The 15,194-nt window shown below is 41.6% G+C and overlaps 1 protein-coding gene across 2 annotated transcripts in view; it reads right to left on the bottom strand.

Annotated features, from left to right (window-relative positions):
- Positions 1-15,194, bottom strand: part of PJA2 (praja ring finger ubiquitin ligase 2) — an 83,250-nt gene that overhangs the window by 39,739 nt on the left and 28,317 nt on the right. Inside the window, exon 2 of one of the 2 annotated variants that reach the window (XM_019532461.1) lies at positions 1,144-1,344. In XM_019532461.1, coding sequence (XP_019388006.1) covers positions 1,144-1,342 — 199 coding nt within the window. In that variant the 5' untranslated portion in view covers positions 1,343-1,344. Of the gene's footprint in view, positions 1-1,143; positions 1,345-15,194 lie in introns of those variants that run through there. The other variant, XM_019532462.1, reaches the window with a different exon arrangement.

The raw sequence follows: 15,194 nt of genomic DNA on the forward strand, positions 1-15,194 counted from the left end.
GAGGAATAAGCATGGATGAAGACAGTATATATTCCCCAATTATGTATTTCTTGTAAAAACCTGAAAATGGAAATACATAGAATTGTACTATAAAAAAAACAACAAAAAACAGAGACAAAACTAGAGGTATTTGAGGGGATAAACTGAAAAAAAACCCCAAAGAGAGTCAGGGTCTAGCCCTCACTTGAGGCATACACTAGCTAATGATGCAAATGAGGTAAATATCTGAACATAATTGAGCACTAACTTTTGCAAGATGTAAACAAAGAGAAATAATGGAATAGCTCAGCATTATAAAAACCTTCAAGAATAACAGAAGGAAATTTAGTGTCAACTGACAGCTAGGGAGAGCATAAAGAAAGGTTTCCAAAAAGTGAAAACTTTTAGCTGGTCAAATAATTTCCCAAGGGAAGAAACAGAATGTACTAGATGGAATTTAAAAATCTAGACTGTTAAAAAAACCCACTAGCAGATACATAACAGGTACCAATCTTGCACTTGAAAGGAAATATATATATTATCTAATAGGTCATTATGAATTTCTACACTGAGTTATTTTAACTGCACTCTAACTTTGTAAACAACTAATATAATTGAAAAAAAAACCCACCTAAGAGAACTGAATAATTATGATGCTATGGAATTATTAAAACTGAAATACAGATGGAATTTTAGTCTTTAACTATTCACATGTGGTTAAATTAATTCCCAATATAGCTCCACCAAGGTAGATGGAATTGCACCACAGAAAAATGTGTTGTTCAGTGGTATGTAAAATATTTTGTCTTCTGGTTATGTTATGAGAAAACATATAAACACAAGGTATTTTCTTTCCAAGTGGAAATTATGCAAGAGTTTGCAGCTGGTAAGATATGGCAAGATATTTATCATAATATATTTACGATTCAAATGATAATATTTAGCTAGATTTTATAAACTAATTCAGTGTAGTCCAACTTTATTCTATGACGTGAATTTAAACATTTTAAAAGACAAACTAGTTTTAATTAAACTAGTTTTAATTAAACTGCTGTGAAAGACGGGAAATATGGTTGTGTTCATATAATTTAACATATTTTGTATATTCCCACCTCCCTCTTCTCCCACAGAAAGCATCTCAGTTTGGAATTACATGGCACGCACATAAAGACTCCTCTTTTGGAACATCATCTAATTCTAATCCTTCACATTCTTCATTGTGCTGGTTCACATTTCTGTCTTGATTGGTCAAAGATGGTCTAAAACTGACATAAGCATGTCTTCTTCCATATCTTCTGCCTGTAATAGTCTGATATCCTCCTGCTGGTTTGGGCCAAGCAGGTTTACCAGCCTCTTGACCCATTGCTGTAAGAAAAAAAACAAAAACAAACCAGAAACTAGAATTAGATTAAATAGAAGTGAAGGGAAAACAAATCCTTGCAAGTTTCTATTTTTTTCACCATTTTTATAAGCCAGAACTGTGTTTTTCATAGAATTGGTTTCCCCTAAATTTCCCATTTTTCCTCATTAAGGCCTCATCTTCCATAGATAAAGAACCTAGGCCTGCAAAGAATTAGCTCTACTGTAATTTATAGCGCAGTCCAGTTGAAAACAGGAATATGACACACAAATTTGCTGTATTCCTGATCCCTATCATTCCTCATATCTTTCATGTCTCTGAATGATGAGGCCATGAATCATTATTGTAAGCCTCTAAAAAAATCAGACTTCAGTTATTTGACAAAATTGTCCAAAGCACTATTAAATTAAGCCCCATTTTTTCACAACAGTCTAAGCATATTAGGCTCTTTCAGATCTGCATACTTTCATTTACTGCACACTGAGTTCAAAAGTTACAGTAGCTCACCAGCCACAAGGAAAGAAAATATACTGCCAATAAACATAATGACAATTTTGTCTTAAATACACACTAAGAAAAAGAATGCAAGGACACCTGCACTTTGTATGTGGCATTTCTTAAATAGCACTGAATTAAAAACAGTGGTTCTGTGAAGCAGCTGTTTCAAAAAGAAAGTGATTTTTATCCGAACTGATAAGACAAAACACAGCAGAAAGTTACAAAACCCTGCTTACTCCACTCTACCAGGTCAGAAGACTGGCATTTATCCATAAATTTCTATTAACATATTCCCTGTTTTCTATAATTTGTAGTCTCCCAATCCCCATAACTTTATGTGCAGAATTAAAAAATAGAGCAAGAAGAACATTTTACTCTTCTTCCTTGAAAGCCACGCATTGCTGCTAACAGGTCTGATATATGGCACAAACTTCTGTTTGTGATTAATCTCATTAACGGTGGTATTCTCCCTTTCCATCCCATAGGATGAAGGAGTGATGTGGGGTCAGTCTGCCGGCCTGATCCACTGTGGGGTTGGAACGTACTGCACCCCGCTAAGCATGACCCTGAGTGGAAGCCCAACCCATGAACTAGAACTGACTCTGATACAAGCCTGCACGCTGGCTCAATCAGGCACATGGGGCCATGTCATCTGGACTACGGGACACTCCGTGAGTCCAGAGATTTGGTAGCAGCATTAATTACCACAGCTCTGGGAATAATTAATCCCAATACTGTTACCCTGCCACCAAATTTCTGGACCTATATTGAGCCCCACAGGTCGGATGGCTCTGAGAGCAGGAGGTTGAACACCACTGCTATACAAGTTAAAACTAAGAGCAATATCACAGGAGTTAACTGGCCCTAGTTCATCTTTCTCCTGGATGGAAAAAAGAGCATTAGTCAAACCACATCTCCTAGAACAAACATTCCAGGTCATAAGGGATAGTGATGGATTCTTTACATTAGGTAACTTCATTAAGTGTAGCGATGCAAGATAATAACCCATGTGGGATCTTAACACTGTAATAAGACTTATACTAAATGAATCATTCTGCTTTTACTAAGAGGGTACAGTAAAAGCTTTAAGACAACCTGAAATAATATGTAAAAGATCCTGATCTACTACATAGCAGGATTTCTAGTGCAAAATGGATTTCAGTTTCAAACAACCTAAGAGAAAAATGCTCTCAAGTCCAATACCAAGGGTATATATTAATAAATTAAAATTCACTTCAATTGTTAAACTGCTTTTCAGCATTCCAAATAAGTAATTTTTTATTCTTCAACTTGGAAGATCACCTTTTACACTCCTTGGATATACAATTAATTTTTTTTTGCTCTTGAAAGCCACCAAAAAGGTGGATGGAGAATTAAGTTTGTGTCTTGGAGCCCATGATTTTAAGTAAAAGTTCTATTTTTCCTGGTTATTCCAGGAATTCTTTCTTCGAGAATCATGCAGGTCTCAGTAGAGTCAAGCAGGATCAAGTTGCTTGTTTAAGCTGATGGCAGGGTGTTTCTTTATGTGCACTTTATCTATGTAATGTCAATACCTACATTACATCAACTGCCAGGAATGGTGCAGCTGCACAGGTGGCTTTTACATTCTGGCATGAAAACCTGAAGCGCTGCTCAAATGCATGCTAAATTTGCTGGTGATGACATACCTACAGAAGGCTATTTTCTGTGTTAAGCCGGATGCCACTAAAGGCTGTTCTTGGAATCATAAAAACTGTTCCCCTGACCCTAGAGCAGGGGACACCCCAGAACTGTGGTTATTTGAAAGCATAATTTGGCTGTAGAAGTCAGCTATTTTACTTAAAGTTCTGTGGAATCAAGCACTTATTTTCAGTACCGAAAGCCAATCTATAGAATTTCTTGTCTGGTAGATATTACAAAAGATGTGTGTAAGCCACACATTAATGGACTATTTTTCACTTAAGTTTTAAGAACTGCATTATAGGCTGCTGGCAGATTTTATAATTAAGACAAGATTGACCTGTTAACTGTGCCATAAATAGTAATATTGCCCCATGTTCAAGGACTTAATGGTGGGACAAAAGGGGAAACAAGCCGCAAAAATATTCCACAAAACTTGTAACATTTGTGGCTGATTTCCATTGCGTCTTAATTTAAGTATGTGACAGAAAACAGAGCTGGCTTAATAGGTAATAATTCCTACCTGTATACCACATCCAGCATCATATTGTTTAAGCAGTATCTTTCATAGCTGTTCTCCTGATCAAATTAAAAGTTTTTCTGCACTGAATTGTGCCAAATGATTTATATTAGTAGAGGATGGGAGTATTTCCATCTTTAAGTGAACTGATGGCACAAGGGGAAAACATTCTATCCAAATACAGAATATCCCTAAAAAAATTAAGAGCCAGATACACAAAATAACCTATGTAGGATGTTTGTACCTAAACATTCATTTACATTTTGGTCAGAGCTCTCCACAAGCCAAAAGTTCTGCTTCTGTACAGAAAGATCCTCGGTCTCAACCAGGCTGAACAGACGGGACTTAGGGGTGAACAAAATTCCAACCAGGATCATCAAATCAGGAGTCCCTTTGACTCCCTCCCTGGCAGGGTCTAACCCTGGCAGCACACTTAACTTTTATATGGAACATCACTGGATATACAGTCATTGAACAGGTACCAGAACCCAGGACTTCTACCTGAGTCAGCATCCTTCTTACCCCTGGACTGCAACTAATTGCTTCCTCCTTCTGGCCCAATGAATCTTAAAAGGCTTTCTGCAAAGTGACACCATTTCAAACAGCCCATTCTACTGAACAGGCTATAATGCCATAATGTTGTATGTTTGAACGACTGAGTTTTGCTCAATCAAAAGGATTCAGAACCGATTTGGTTAATTTGACCTAGAATATGAAAAAATTTCCACAAAAAAAAAAAGATGAGAGATAACAGACCTGATTATCCACCCATCAGCCCTACTGTCTCTCTGCAAGTTTGTGTACACAGCCAAGCCCTTACCCTTCTCTAAAAGTCTAAAAAGTTTCAAGAAGTTAAACAAATAAAGGCTATCAAACAACAAGAATGCACTTTCTGTAGATTAAATTGAGGCTTCCTAACTAGTGATTTAAATCATGATTTCAATCATGATTCACACTCACATCGTTTGGCCCCAGTATTCTTTCCTGCCATGAAACTATCAATTAACTCACCTGTGTACTAGGAGAAGGAAAAAAAGAAGAAGAAAAGTTGGGTGTGAGAGAGTAAAGTATATAGTACACACTTCTGATGTGGTCCAAGTAATTAACAGACAGTTGAACCAATAGCTGATCTAATAAGAGAGTATCAGATTTACCCAAAGAACCCCGTCTGCCTATGTCTTTTGCCCAAGATGGCTACAACACATACCCTTGAACCAATACAAGACACTAACCATAACCTAGATGCAGTTTTTCAATGGGAACATTGATTGCAGAAGCCTCTTTTACAGGTGCCAAGTTTTTTTTCTTTTGTTATCCTTAGGGGCTGCAAGCTCTTGAGGGACAGTGTAGCAGGATCATCCCACTTTAAAGTCTGGAAACTGCCTAGTACATAGAAGTGACTGTAAAAATAATAACATTGGAAAATATAGATTAGGGAGTAGTGACATTAAGAAGGCTGGCTATTCTTGCTCCAGGAAACAAGCATGTAACAGATGATATCCTGATCACTGAATCCATCAACAAGTCCTGGTAACTCACTGGGACCTGCCAAGATCTATTCCTTTCTCTCAGTAAACACTGGCTATATTGAGTCAATGTTATACTGGCTGTACTACCTTTTTAGTTTACAGAGCTTAATTAGATGCCAAAGCAGTGAGAAGCTGTCCCATTTACTCATTTGCTAATGCAATTCTTTCTACATTGTAGAGCCTGGTTTGCAAGTGCTCAGCAGATTCCCACCCTGGCCCCCCAAAACAGTAGAGGGACAATATAAAAAAAAAAAAAAGCAGCAAAATCTTGCATTAAGATAGCTCTCCGAGAGACAAGTTTTCAAGGATAGAAAGCATTTCTCACTGTAACAGTTATAGCCAGATTGTCAAAAGGGATTAGCACATTTGCCCCAATTATGGTAAATCTTAAAAACCTATCCTTCTGGTCCTAGCACTTTCTCCAATCCAGGGTTTTTGTTTTGTTGTGTTTTAATACATCAAGCAATAGTGCTTACACGACTTCCACTTCAAGGCTTTTGAATACCTTTTCTCTCATATTAATATCACCATGTTAAGTCTAACCCATTCATTCCCTAGCTAGCATGTTTCTGAATAGGGCTGTAAATATGGTTTTAAAAAAAAATTCCTTTAACCTCCTCTAATTATATCGGTTAAATGATTGACTGATAACACAGCAGCTCAGACAACTGCTGCTGGGATCCACTCCTGCCTCCCAGAGCCCTCTGACTAGGGGGAGGTAGGGAAGAGGCAAGCTCAGCCAGACAACACAGCCCATGTGACGCCCTCTGCTGGCAGGGAGAAGCAGCTAATTGCTTAACTGATGAGTCATTAGGCTGCTCCTGTTTTCTTCTTAGGCTAGGGTGCTAGTCCCCCTCACCCCTCCCTTCCTTTTGCCTGCCCTGCCTCCTGCTGAGGCACCATGTGACTTCCCTTCCCCCCCTTCCTTGGCCCACCCGGAGCTAAAGGATAAGCTAACCAGTTGCTCACTTATCAGTTAAACAATCATTTCTTTCACATCCTTATTTCTAAACAAGTCCTCTCCTTCCTTTTGTTTGTATACTTCAAAATGTTAGTAGGTACTTGACCCATTCCTTTCTATATATATTACAGTAGCTAATTGCCCATCAAGAATGACAGGGGGGATGGGGATGGAGCCCCATGAAAGGCTCCGCACCCCACCTTCCCCAACCATTCCTTGTCTAGCCCCACTCCAACCCCCCTCTTCAGGTCTGACTCCACTCTACCCTGCTGCTTTGGGTCCAGCCCCTTTTCACCCCCTCCCCCCACTGTTTCAGGTCCAACCCCATCCCCCTTCCCCACTGCCAGTTGGGATCCGACCCCACTCCTCACCCCTTTCACTTTGGGTCTGACCGTGTTCCCCCTGCTCCTCCGTTGCTTTGGGTTCACCCAGCCTGCGCCCGTCTGCTTCCCCGCTCTCCCATCCCACTCCCTTCCCTCCCCACCACTTCTCGCCCCACCAGCTGTTTGCGGGGGGGGGGGGGGGGGGGGGCGGCGGGCCAGGGCAGCAGGTGAGCGCTGCCATCATGATCCCCCTTTCACCCTCTGGCACAGGAGTGGAGGCAGGGCAGCCCCGCTGCCCAGGCAGCTGGGGCACGTTCCCTGCTGCCAAACTTCTCCGGCAGTGGAGCAGATTTAGGCCCATGCAGACTGCCCAGCCAGGTACATGTGCAGTTGGTCAGAAACATTAGACAGACAGACAGACAGACAGACTAAGCCTTTTATTATACTAGGATAAACACTAAATGAACAAATACATTGTATTTACAGATAAACACATTACTTCTTATAATTCCTTGCTTTCTGGATGTCCTCCCATCTGTCTGTATTTTCTAATATTGATGAAAATTCTAGATTAGGGGTCTGAAATGGGAGTCCTGAAAAACTTAAGTACTATTTGCATCAACCACTTGTTCCTTTCAGTTCAGTGCTATAAATCTTACTGCAATGATTATGTAGGGATGCAATTTGTAACACAAGGGGGGAAAAAAGTCAATTCACTATATTCAATCAATTTAAATAAGAATTTATAGTTCAGCTTCCTCTCTTCTTCTGTAACTCTCTCAAGAGCAAAGACACTAATTTTAATAGATTTGTTGCTTTTTAAGGCTAAAGGAACTATTAAATCATGTACTGCGATATCTTGTATATCATAAGCAATTATATTTCACTCAATTGCCTCTGTACTGAGCCTACATTCAAGTCCGACTAAAGCATAAATACTAGAGTTCATCCTTCAGAAAGGCAACCAGTCTTGATGTGAAGACACAAGAAATGAAGAATCTGCTTCTTCCCTTCATAGTTTGTTCCAGTGATTATTTATCTTCGCAGTTAAAAGTGTCTCTAGTTTTAAATGAGAATGCCAAGATCCAATTTCCAGCTTCTGTTCTTTGTTCTTCTTACATATTTTTCTACTAAAGACCTAGGGCATTTGTACATATGCTTTTGCTGCAGCGCTAGGTGCTTTTAAAAGCATCTAGCGCATGCATTTGTATATGCGGCGAAATGCACATCAGCGCTGGGAAAATGGCAGTGGCGCACTTTTGAACTAAAACACATTGAAGGTGCTTTAGTTTAAAAATGCACAGCGCTGGGCGCATCAGCTCAAATGAGGAACAGACTCAATTAATCAAGTCTACTGATGTGCTGGACCTCCAGCACATCTCTGGGTGTTTATACCCTCACAGCTGTTTACTGGAGTAAAAATCACCTTCATTTACACTATTTACTATTTCCCAGCTTATACATCTAAAAGAATCACATTTGCCTCTTGCCACAGTGGAACCCACATTCAATTGTTAGTCTTCTATAAACTTAAATCCTTTTCAGAGTCACTGCTTTCTTTACAACTTCATCCAATATTCTAAATTGCCTCTATATGGCCTCCCTATTCTCACCATTCTTTTCCATTGTTCGTGTCATTTGCAGTTTTTGTTAGCAGTAATTTTGCATTTTACTTATGGACCATGATGAAGGAACTGAACAGTGTCATATCCAGGGATCCTGGTTTTCTGTGTTTAAAAATTCAAAATTTAACACCTCCTTCCCAACCCCCCAAATCTGTGTTTTTCTGTGATTATTCATCTGAGAGTGAGAGAGAAAAAAAAAAAAGAGAGAAAGGGGAAGAGAGAGAGAGACAGACAGACAGACAATGTTTTACTGATATATTAACACTTTTAAAGCAATTTGGAAGCCTACCAGTCCCTCAATCATTATAATAAAATACATTTGACCATATATGTTGGTGTTTGATTTTGGTTTTTTATCACAGAAAAACAGCTCTTTCCTGCCCCCCTTTGATCACCAGGATGAGGATCCAGCTGCAGCTGTTCCCAGAGCTGCTTTGTGACACTGAACAGCACTTATATGCCAGTGACCTGACCCTGCCCATGCTGTTGCCACCCACTCCCAACCCATAGCCCCCCCCACTTGCTCCCTCCAGGCAGCAGCTCTGACCCTGCACTAGGCCACAGATCCAACTGCAGCGGTCCCATCTGCTGCTTTGTGACTCTGAACAGTGCCAACCCCGGCTGTTCTGCTCCCTGCACCTGTGCCCATGCTGCAGCAGTCCCTATGCCCTACCAGGGAAACTCTGGACTGGGATTCAGGGACTGGACTGGGTCTGCCTGTGGCTGGGCAAGCCCCTTCCCTTTGAGGCCAGCCTCCCCCTTCACAGACTGCTTTAACAAGGCCAGAGGTACTCCAGGCCTGGCTCTGGAGACTGTTTCTACCCAGTGCGCCTCCCCCCACCCCTCCGCCACCATCTCTCTTTCTCACACACACAAACACCCCCTGCTGCCACCCATAGCCCACCATACACAAACATAAACCCTGCTGCCACCTCCACCCCCCTCCCCCAACCCATCACAACCCCGCTGAGTGGTTCCCAGGACCAGAAGCCCCCAGGGCAAGCAAGGCTGACATACCTATATATGTTGGTGTTTGATTTTGTTTTTTTATCTAGAAAAACAGCTCTTCCCTGCCCCCCTTCGATCACCAGGATGCGGATCTAGCTGCACCTGTTCCCACAGCTGCTTTGTGACACTGAGCAGCACTTATATGCCAGTGACCTGACCCTGCCCATGCTGGGCTGGGCAGAGCAGCAGGTGGGCCAGCTCTGCTGCCCTTTCCTCACCTTCCAGTGTCCTGCTGCACAGAGCAATCCAGAGGCCCACATTGTTACAGGGCTCACAACGACAGCAATGGAAAGAGCTCTGCCCCTACTGTGAGCCTCCGAGGTGCAGAGCTTGCAGCAGGGTTAGTGCGGGGCAACACTGCTCCCACTGTGAGCCCCACAGCTCAGGAGCCTTGCAGTGGTGGCAGCATTCCCCTATGGAGGGGAGCTGGAGGAGGCTCACAGGAGCAGCAGTGTTCTTTCTGCTGCTGTTTGCCCCACAATGATGGGGGCTGCCATTCCCCATGTTGCCACCTCCGTAAGCCCCATACCTCAGAAGGCTCAAAGCAAGGACAGCAATCCTGGCACTGTTCCCTCTGGGAACCCCACAGCCCACATTGAGGCTCACAGTAGGGGCAACGTGGGGAATGCTGCCCCTGCTACAAGGCGTGTCAACTGTGGGGCTCGTAGCCGCAGGAGCTGGTGTAGGGGAAGCCCAGGATCATCATCCCAGGTTCCACCTGCACTGGAGATAAAGCAGTGGGATCTAATAAGCAATCCCACAACCACACCTCCTGCCACGTGTATGTGGCATAATTGGGTGGATTGTGCATTTGATTCCATTGTGCCTTTACCTGCACATGTAAAGGGGGCTTAATAATTTTAAACATGATATTTTTGACTCCTAAGATACTCTTAGGCAAGCAAGTTAATATACCACAGTAAAAAGGTGTACGCAACAGACCGCTGTTTGCCTCTTCCTGTTGACCCTTTGCCATACTTTTTGCCATTTAAGATAAACACCTTAAGCAGAGAGCATCCAGACCCTCATCCACACCTGCAGCAATCAACAAGCAGCAGTACTTTTCCAAGATACCCACAAAAAGAAGTGATTCATGCCCTTGGTGCTCAAACACTTTTAGGGGGCAAACAGTTTAACATCTGAAACATGTCAAACTATAACTTGGTTTGAAACTTTTAAGAACTGGAACATTTCAGCCACAATCTGTTCCATTTCAGCCTCCCAACTTAAACGCCTCAAAATCAGCATAACTGCATGAAACTTGCTTTTCAGCCATGGGAAACCACACCGGGCTCTGCTTTTTCCCCTGCCCCACGGGAGGAAAAAGTGGAGAGGACTGTCATTGGGCCTCTATTGTTCCCATCTCCTGCACTTCCATTTCTACCCCCTTCTCTCAACCACTGAGCCTCCCAGCCACTCCACCAGCAGTGGGCATTTATATACACACCTTTTTGTGCTGTGACACACCAGAGATCTGACATATTGGAACAGACTTGATTGAGCCTTCGCCACATGTGGGCTGACATGCAGTATGCTGCATCGCATGCAGTTGTATAAATGGTGAAATACACATCAGTGTGAAGAAAACGGTGGTAGTGTGCTTTTGAACTAAAACACCTTTGATGTGCTTTAGTTCAAAACCATGTTGCTGTCAGTTTTCCAAATGCTCAGGCACATTTTGCAGCTTATACAGACGCATGCACTTTTAAAAGTGGCTGGTGCTGCGGTGCAAGCATGTGTACAAAAGCCATGTGAGGAGGGAGGGACACAGCATCAGCCAGGACAAGCAAAGATGCCTGAGGACCCACCCGCAGTAGACCTAAGGTGGAACAAAACAGTATAAAATAGTACCTGCTCCCTCCAGGTTTATTTTTTCCATGCTTTGGAGCTTTCTGCATGTCTGTGGACTAGTTTTTTTTAAAATATATCACATGTAATGTTTGTTTGCACTACAAGGAGAAAAATATATAGCAAGACAAAAGGGGGGGGAGGAGCACAGGAAAGACTGTATGAAGCAGAGAAGCATGAAGAAGAGTACAAGGAAGAAGATATACCATAGTAATAGTGCTTTCAATTCTTGCTCTTGACATTTCTTCCCTCTTACTCAGTAATTATATGGTACACCAAAATGCATAAGGTCAGTATTGTTGTGACCTTCTGACTATGTCAACAGTGGAGTCTCTTTTATCAGCTGCCAGTTTTTGTTCAGTTACATTTTTCATGCTTTCTGGTTTAGCCAATTCTTTCTGAGACTTCAATTAAAACATCACGTCAGAAGTTTTCAAAAACAAAAACAAAATCAAGGACCGATAACTGAGTTGTGAAGTTCTTGAAAGGAGCTTTGACATCAATAATTAAATTAGTGACTGATATTTAATACTCAGAGATATATTTGGAAATTTTTGCAAATTAAATAAAATACATTTGTGGGAGAGGGAAGGAAGGTAACAGTTATTCCAGTCATTTCATGTCACAAAAAGAAAGGTAAAATATTGAAGGTGCTTACTTTAAAATACAGAAAGTGACAAAACAAAAACTAGAAGTGATGAATAAAAAGAAATTATTGCTCTTCCTTCCCCAATATGGTCATTCCTCATTCAGTCTTATCACAAAACATTTTGAAATGCATTTAGAAACTGCAAACTGAACCCATGCTACTCTTCTACTTCAAGAACCAGGCTACAAGAAATATTTTAATATTCACTTCAGGCAATTTGATTTATTCATCTGGAAGTAATTTCTCCAAGATCTCAGGGATTAGCATTTATTCCAAATTGTTCTGTAGATTACTTGAGAAACATACATTGCTTGTTTCCATATGCAGACTACATCCTGTTACAAGGACATTAACAAATGGTTGCGTTTCAGTAGTTTATTCTTAGGCCTTAATTATTTTTCTCTTTTTGTTAACCTTCCAGGTCAATATGCTTTCCTCTCCAAGAGTATGTATGCCATTGAGTTAATGTTTTTATTACAGCTCATTATCTTTGCCTCAGGTTGAAAGCATCCTGTAGTCTGATTTTAATAAGCTGGCAGGTGGGTTTTCCATTGAGTTGACTTTAAATGAAATTAAAACCATGATTTTTGGTTCACCTCCCAGATTATACAAACTGACTGCTTCATTAATGACTGAAACACCAGCTGGTGATGTCTTCAGTGAAAGTGACCAATTTAACTATCTGGAATCTGGCTAAATAACTTTTCAGCAAACATGTGAAATGTATTTTCAATATAGGAGATCAACTTTGGAATTACTGTATTTAATATAAAGTCTGAACAACTATTAAAAAAAGCAGGTTCCTTGACATAAGCCTGCCCATACTATGGACTACAGGAATAACTCAGTATTTGAAGTCAGTGGAGGTCTGACATACACACACACACACTGGAAAAATTTAAACACAACATGTTTAAACGTTTTTGTTACCTTGAAACACACCACCAGATCCTCAACAGTGAAAATCATAATCTAAGTCACTACAAATTGAATACATAGTATAACATCATACCGTATCTACTGGGAGAATCGCCATTCTCCTGGTAGAAATAAAGCATACAAGCTTTCATTAAATTTCTCTTGCAGAAAACACCTCCAGTTTGGAAGAAAGGTCTTCTTCTTTCCCCACTACTGCTCCCTATGCCTTTCCCAGACTAGGATCATCCTGGTATGGGGAAGACACAGGGAGCAGGGCACAAAGGACAGCTTCAGGCTGGAGAGTCTGTATGCTCCTTCTCCCAGAACAATTTTTAGTGGTGGAAATTTCCCAGATGTTTTCAGTACAAGAAATGAACGCGTGCTCATAACTGTACACCTATACCCACATCCACAGAATAGCTTGGCACAAGCATATTTACACTCACATATCAGGTGTACATACAGTGCATGCTATTGGCTTGAAAAATCTATCAGATTTTTAAATGTTAGAGTCAGCAGACTTTACATGACAGGTGTCTTCAGTTTTGCACAACTGAAATAAATTATTTATTCACATACCACACTCACCGCCCTCCCCTAAACAAGGAAACAGATTGTGAACAGGAAAGGAAAGTTGAAAGGAAAAAATATTTATTTCTTCATTTTTCCTTTCCAAAACAAGGTAGTGTCTGTCTTCCTTGGGGGGGGAAAGGGGGGGGAGTATCATATGTGAATAAATACAGTATCTATTCCATTAGTACAGCTTCCAAGATGCTTGGATTTGAGGGCACTTTTTATTTTTTGGAGGGTTTTGTGATAAACAGACTTGTTAACATAAAAAAAGCTACATTACAACTCACTGATGCTGTTATAGCTAGAACTTGATAATATTATTTACATGGCACTAAACAATGCTGTTGTAATTTGCCAGATATCCCTTTCAGCCCTCTCAAAAAGGTATTTATTTATCCAAAAAGAATGCAATAAATAGAGAAAACAAAACTCAAAACATAACAACCCCCTCTTCTCCCCACATACACATAGCATGTTACAAATTAATTTCTCAACAGAAAGAAGATCAACCAAAAGTTCTTCCTAAATTCAGAGGAGAAAAATATACAGTAAAACATTTAAAATACTTCAATATTAAAATGGAGCTTTCAGGGGAAATAGGAACTCCAAAAATCCTTACAAGTCAGGATGTGTTTGTGGATTTTGTATCATAAAAATAATTCTACACTGTTCTAAGAAAAGAGATAAATCAGAAGTAACTCTTATATTGCACAGAGGGCTTTTTTTTTTTCAAGCTACAAGATTAAGATGCTAGGCAATAACAAGTTAAAAAGGAGGAGGAGGAATATTAATATTTCAGTGGGTATTCTTCTTTCAGTTAAATGCCATAGTACAATCAGATCTCCATTCAGATCACTGGGAGTTTTGCCACCAGCCTCAAAACGGACAAGTGCTGGTATGGTGAAATAAAGAATTTACAATTGCAGCTTTTTTATGCATACACAATTGTCACAGGAGAAATGTATCCTGAATGCAAGGTAAAACATTTTTTGAAAGCACTGAAGGGGGACAAATAATTGGTGTTTCACCTTTCTTTTTAGACCCTTCCTGTAGTAAAGCCCAACTATCCTCAGTTCCTCCACTTCCCCCCCACTTACCTCACCAATACCCTCAGATAGCAGTGCACTGATAGAGATTTTGGGGGCTGATATCAACAGTCGATTTTTAAGGACCAACCAGATTTCCAATACAGCTGCATGCAGCTGGTAAGTCTGTTGTAGTGGAAGGGGAGGGGAGAGGGAAGGAGCGTGGGGGCAGATCAAGGCCCCTGCAGTGAGGCAGTAAGGCTGGGGCAGGTGCTGCCCATCTGGGGCAGGGAGGGACACAGTAGGGTACAGAGTTGCAGCTCATCCAAGGGGCACAGAGGGGGGTGGTTCCCACCACTACAATTACCCCAAGAGGGCATGGTACAGGTGTGCCCCCATATCTGTGTGGAGAGGGGCAGGGCAGGCTGCAGCTGAGGGCTGGGGATGTGCCAGGCTCTTCCCAGAGGGGGCTGGGCTTGGGGCAGGCAGCAACAGCACTGGCAAGGGATGCGGCCACCCCAAAATTCGCCATAGCCCCCCCCCCCCTCACAGTGCTGCTACCACCTGCCTGAGCACAGCTCCCCCCACACATGCTAGGAAAAGGCCGACACACCACTGACCCCAACCCACAGCTGCAGCCCTCCCCACCCCACTCTCTCGTGTCCCCCCCCCACACATCTGGGGGTACAGGCCTCCGTGTGCCCTCTTGTGGCGCACAG

This window comes from Crocodylus porosus, unplaced genomic scaffold (assembly GCF_001723895.1).
Source record: "Crocodylus porosus isolate Cpor-Errol unplaced genomic scaffold, CroPor_comp1, whole genome shotgun sequence".
Classification (NCBI taxonomy): domain Eukaryota; kingdom Metazoa; phylum Chordata; order Crocodylia; family Crocodylidae; genus Crocodylus; species Crocodylus porosus.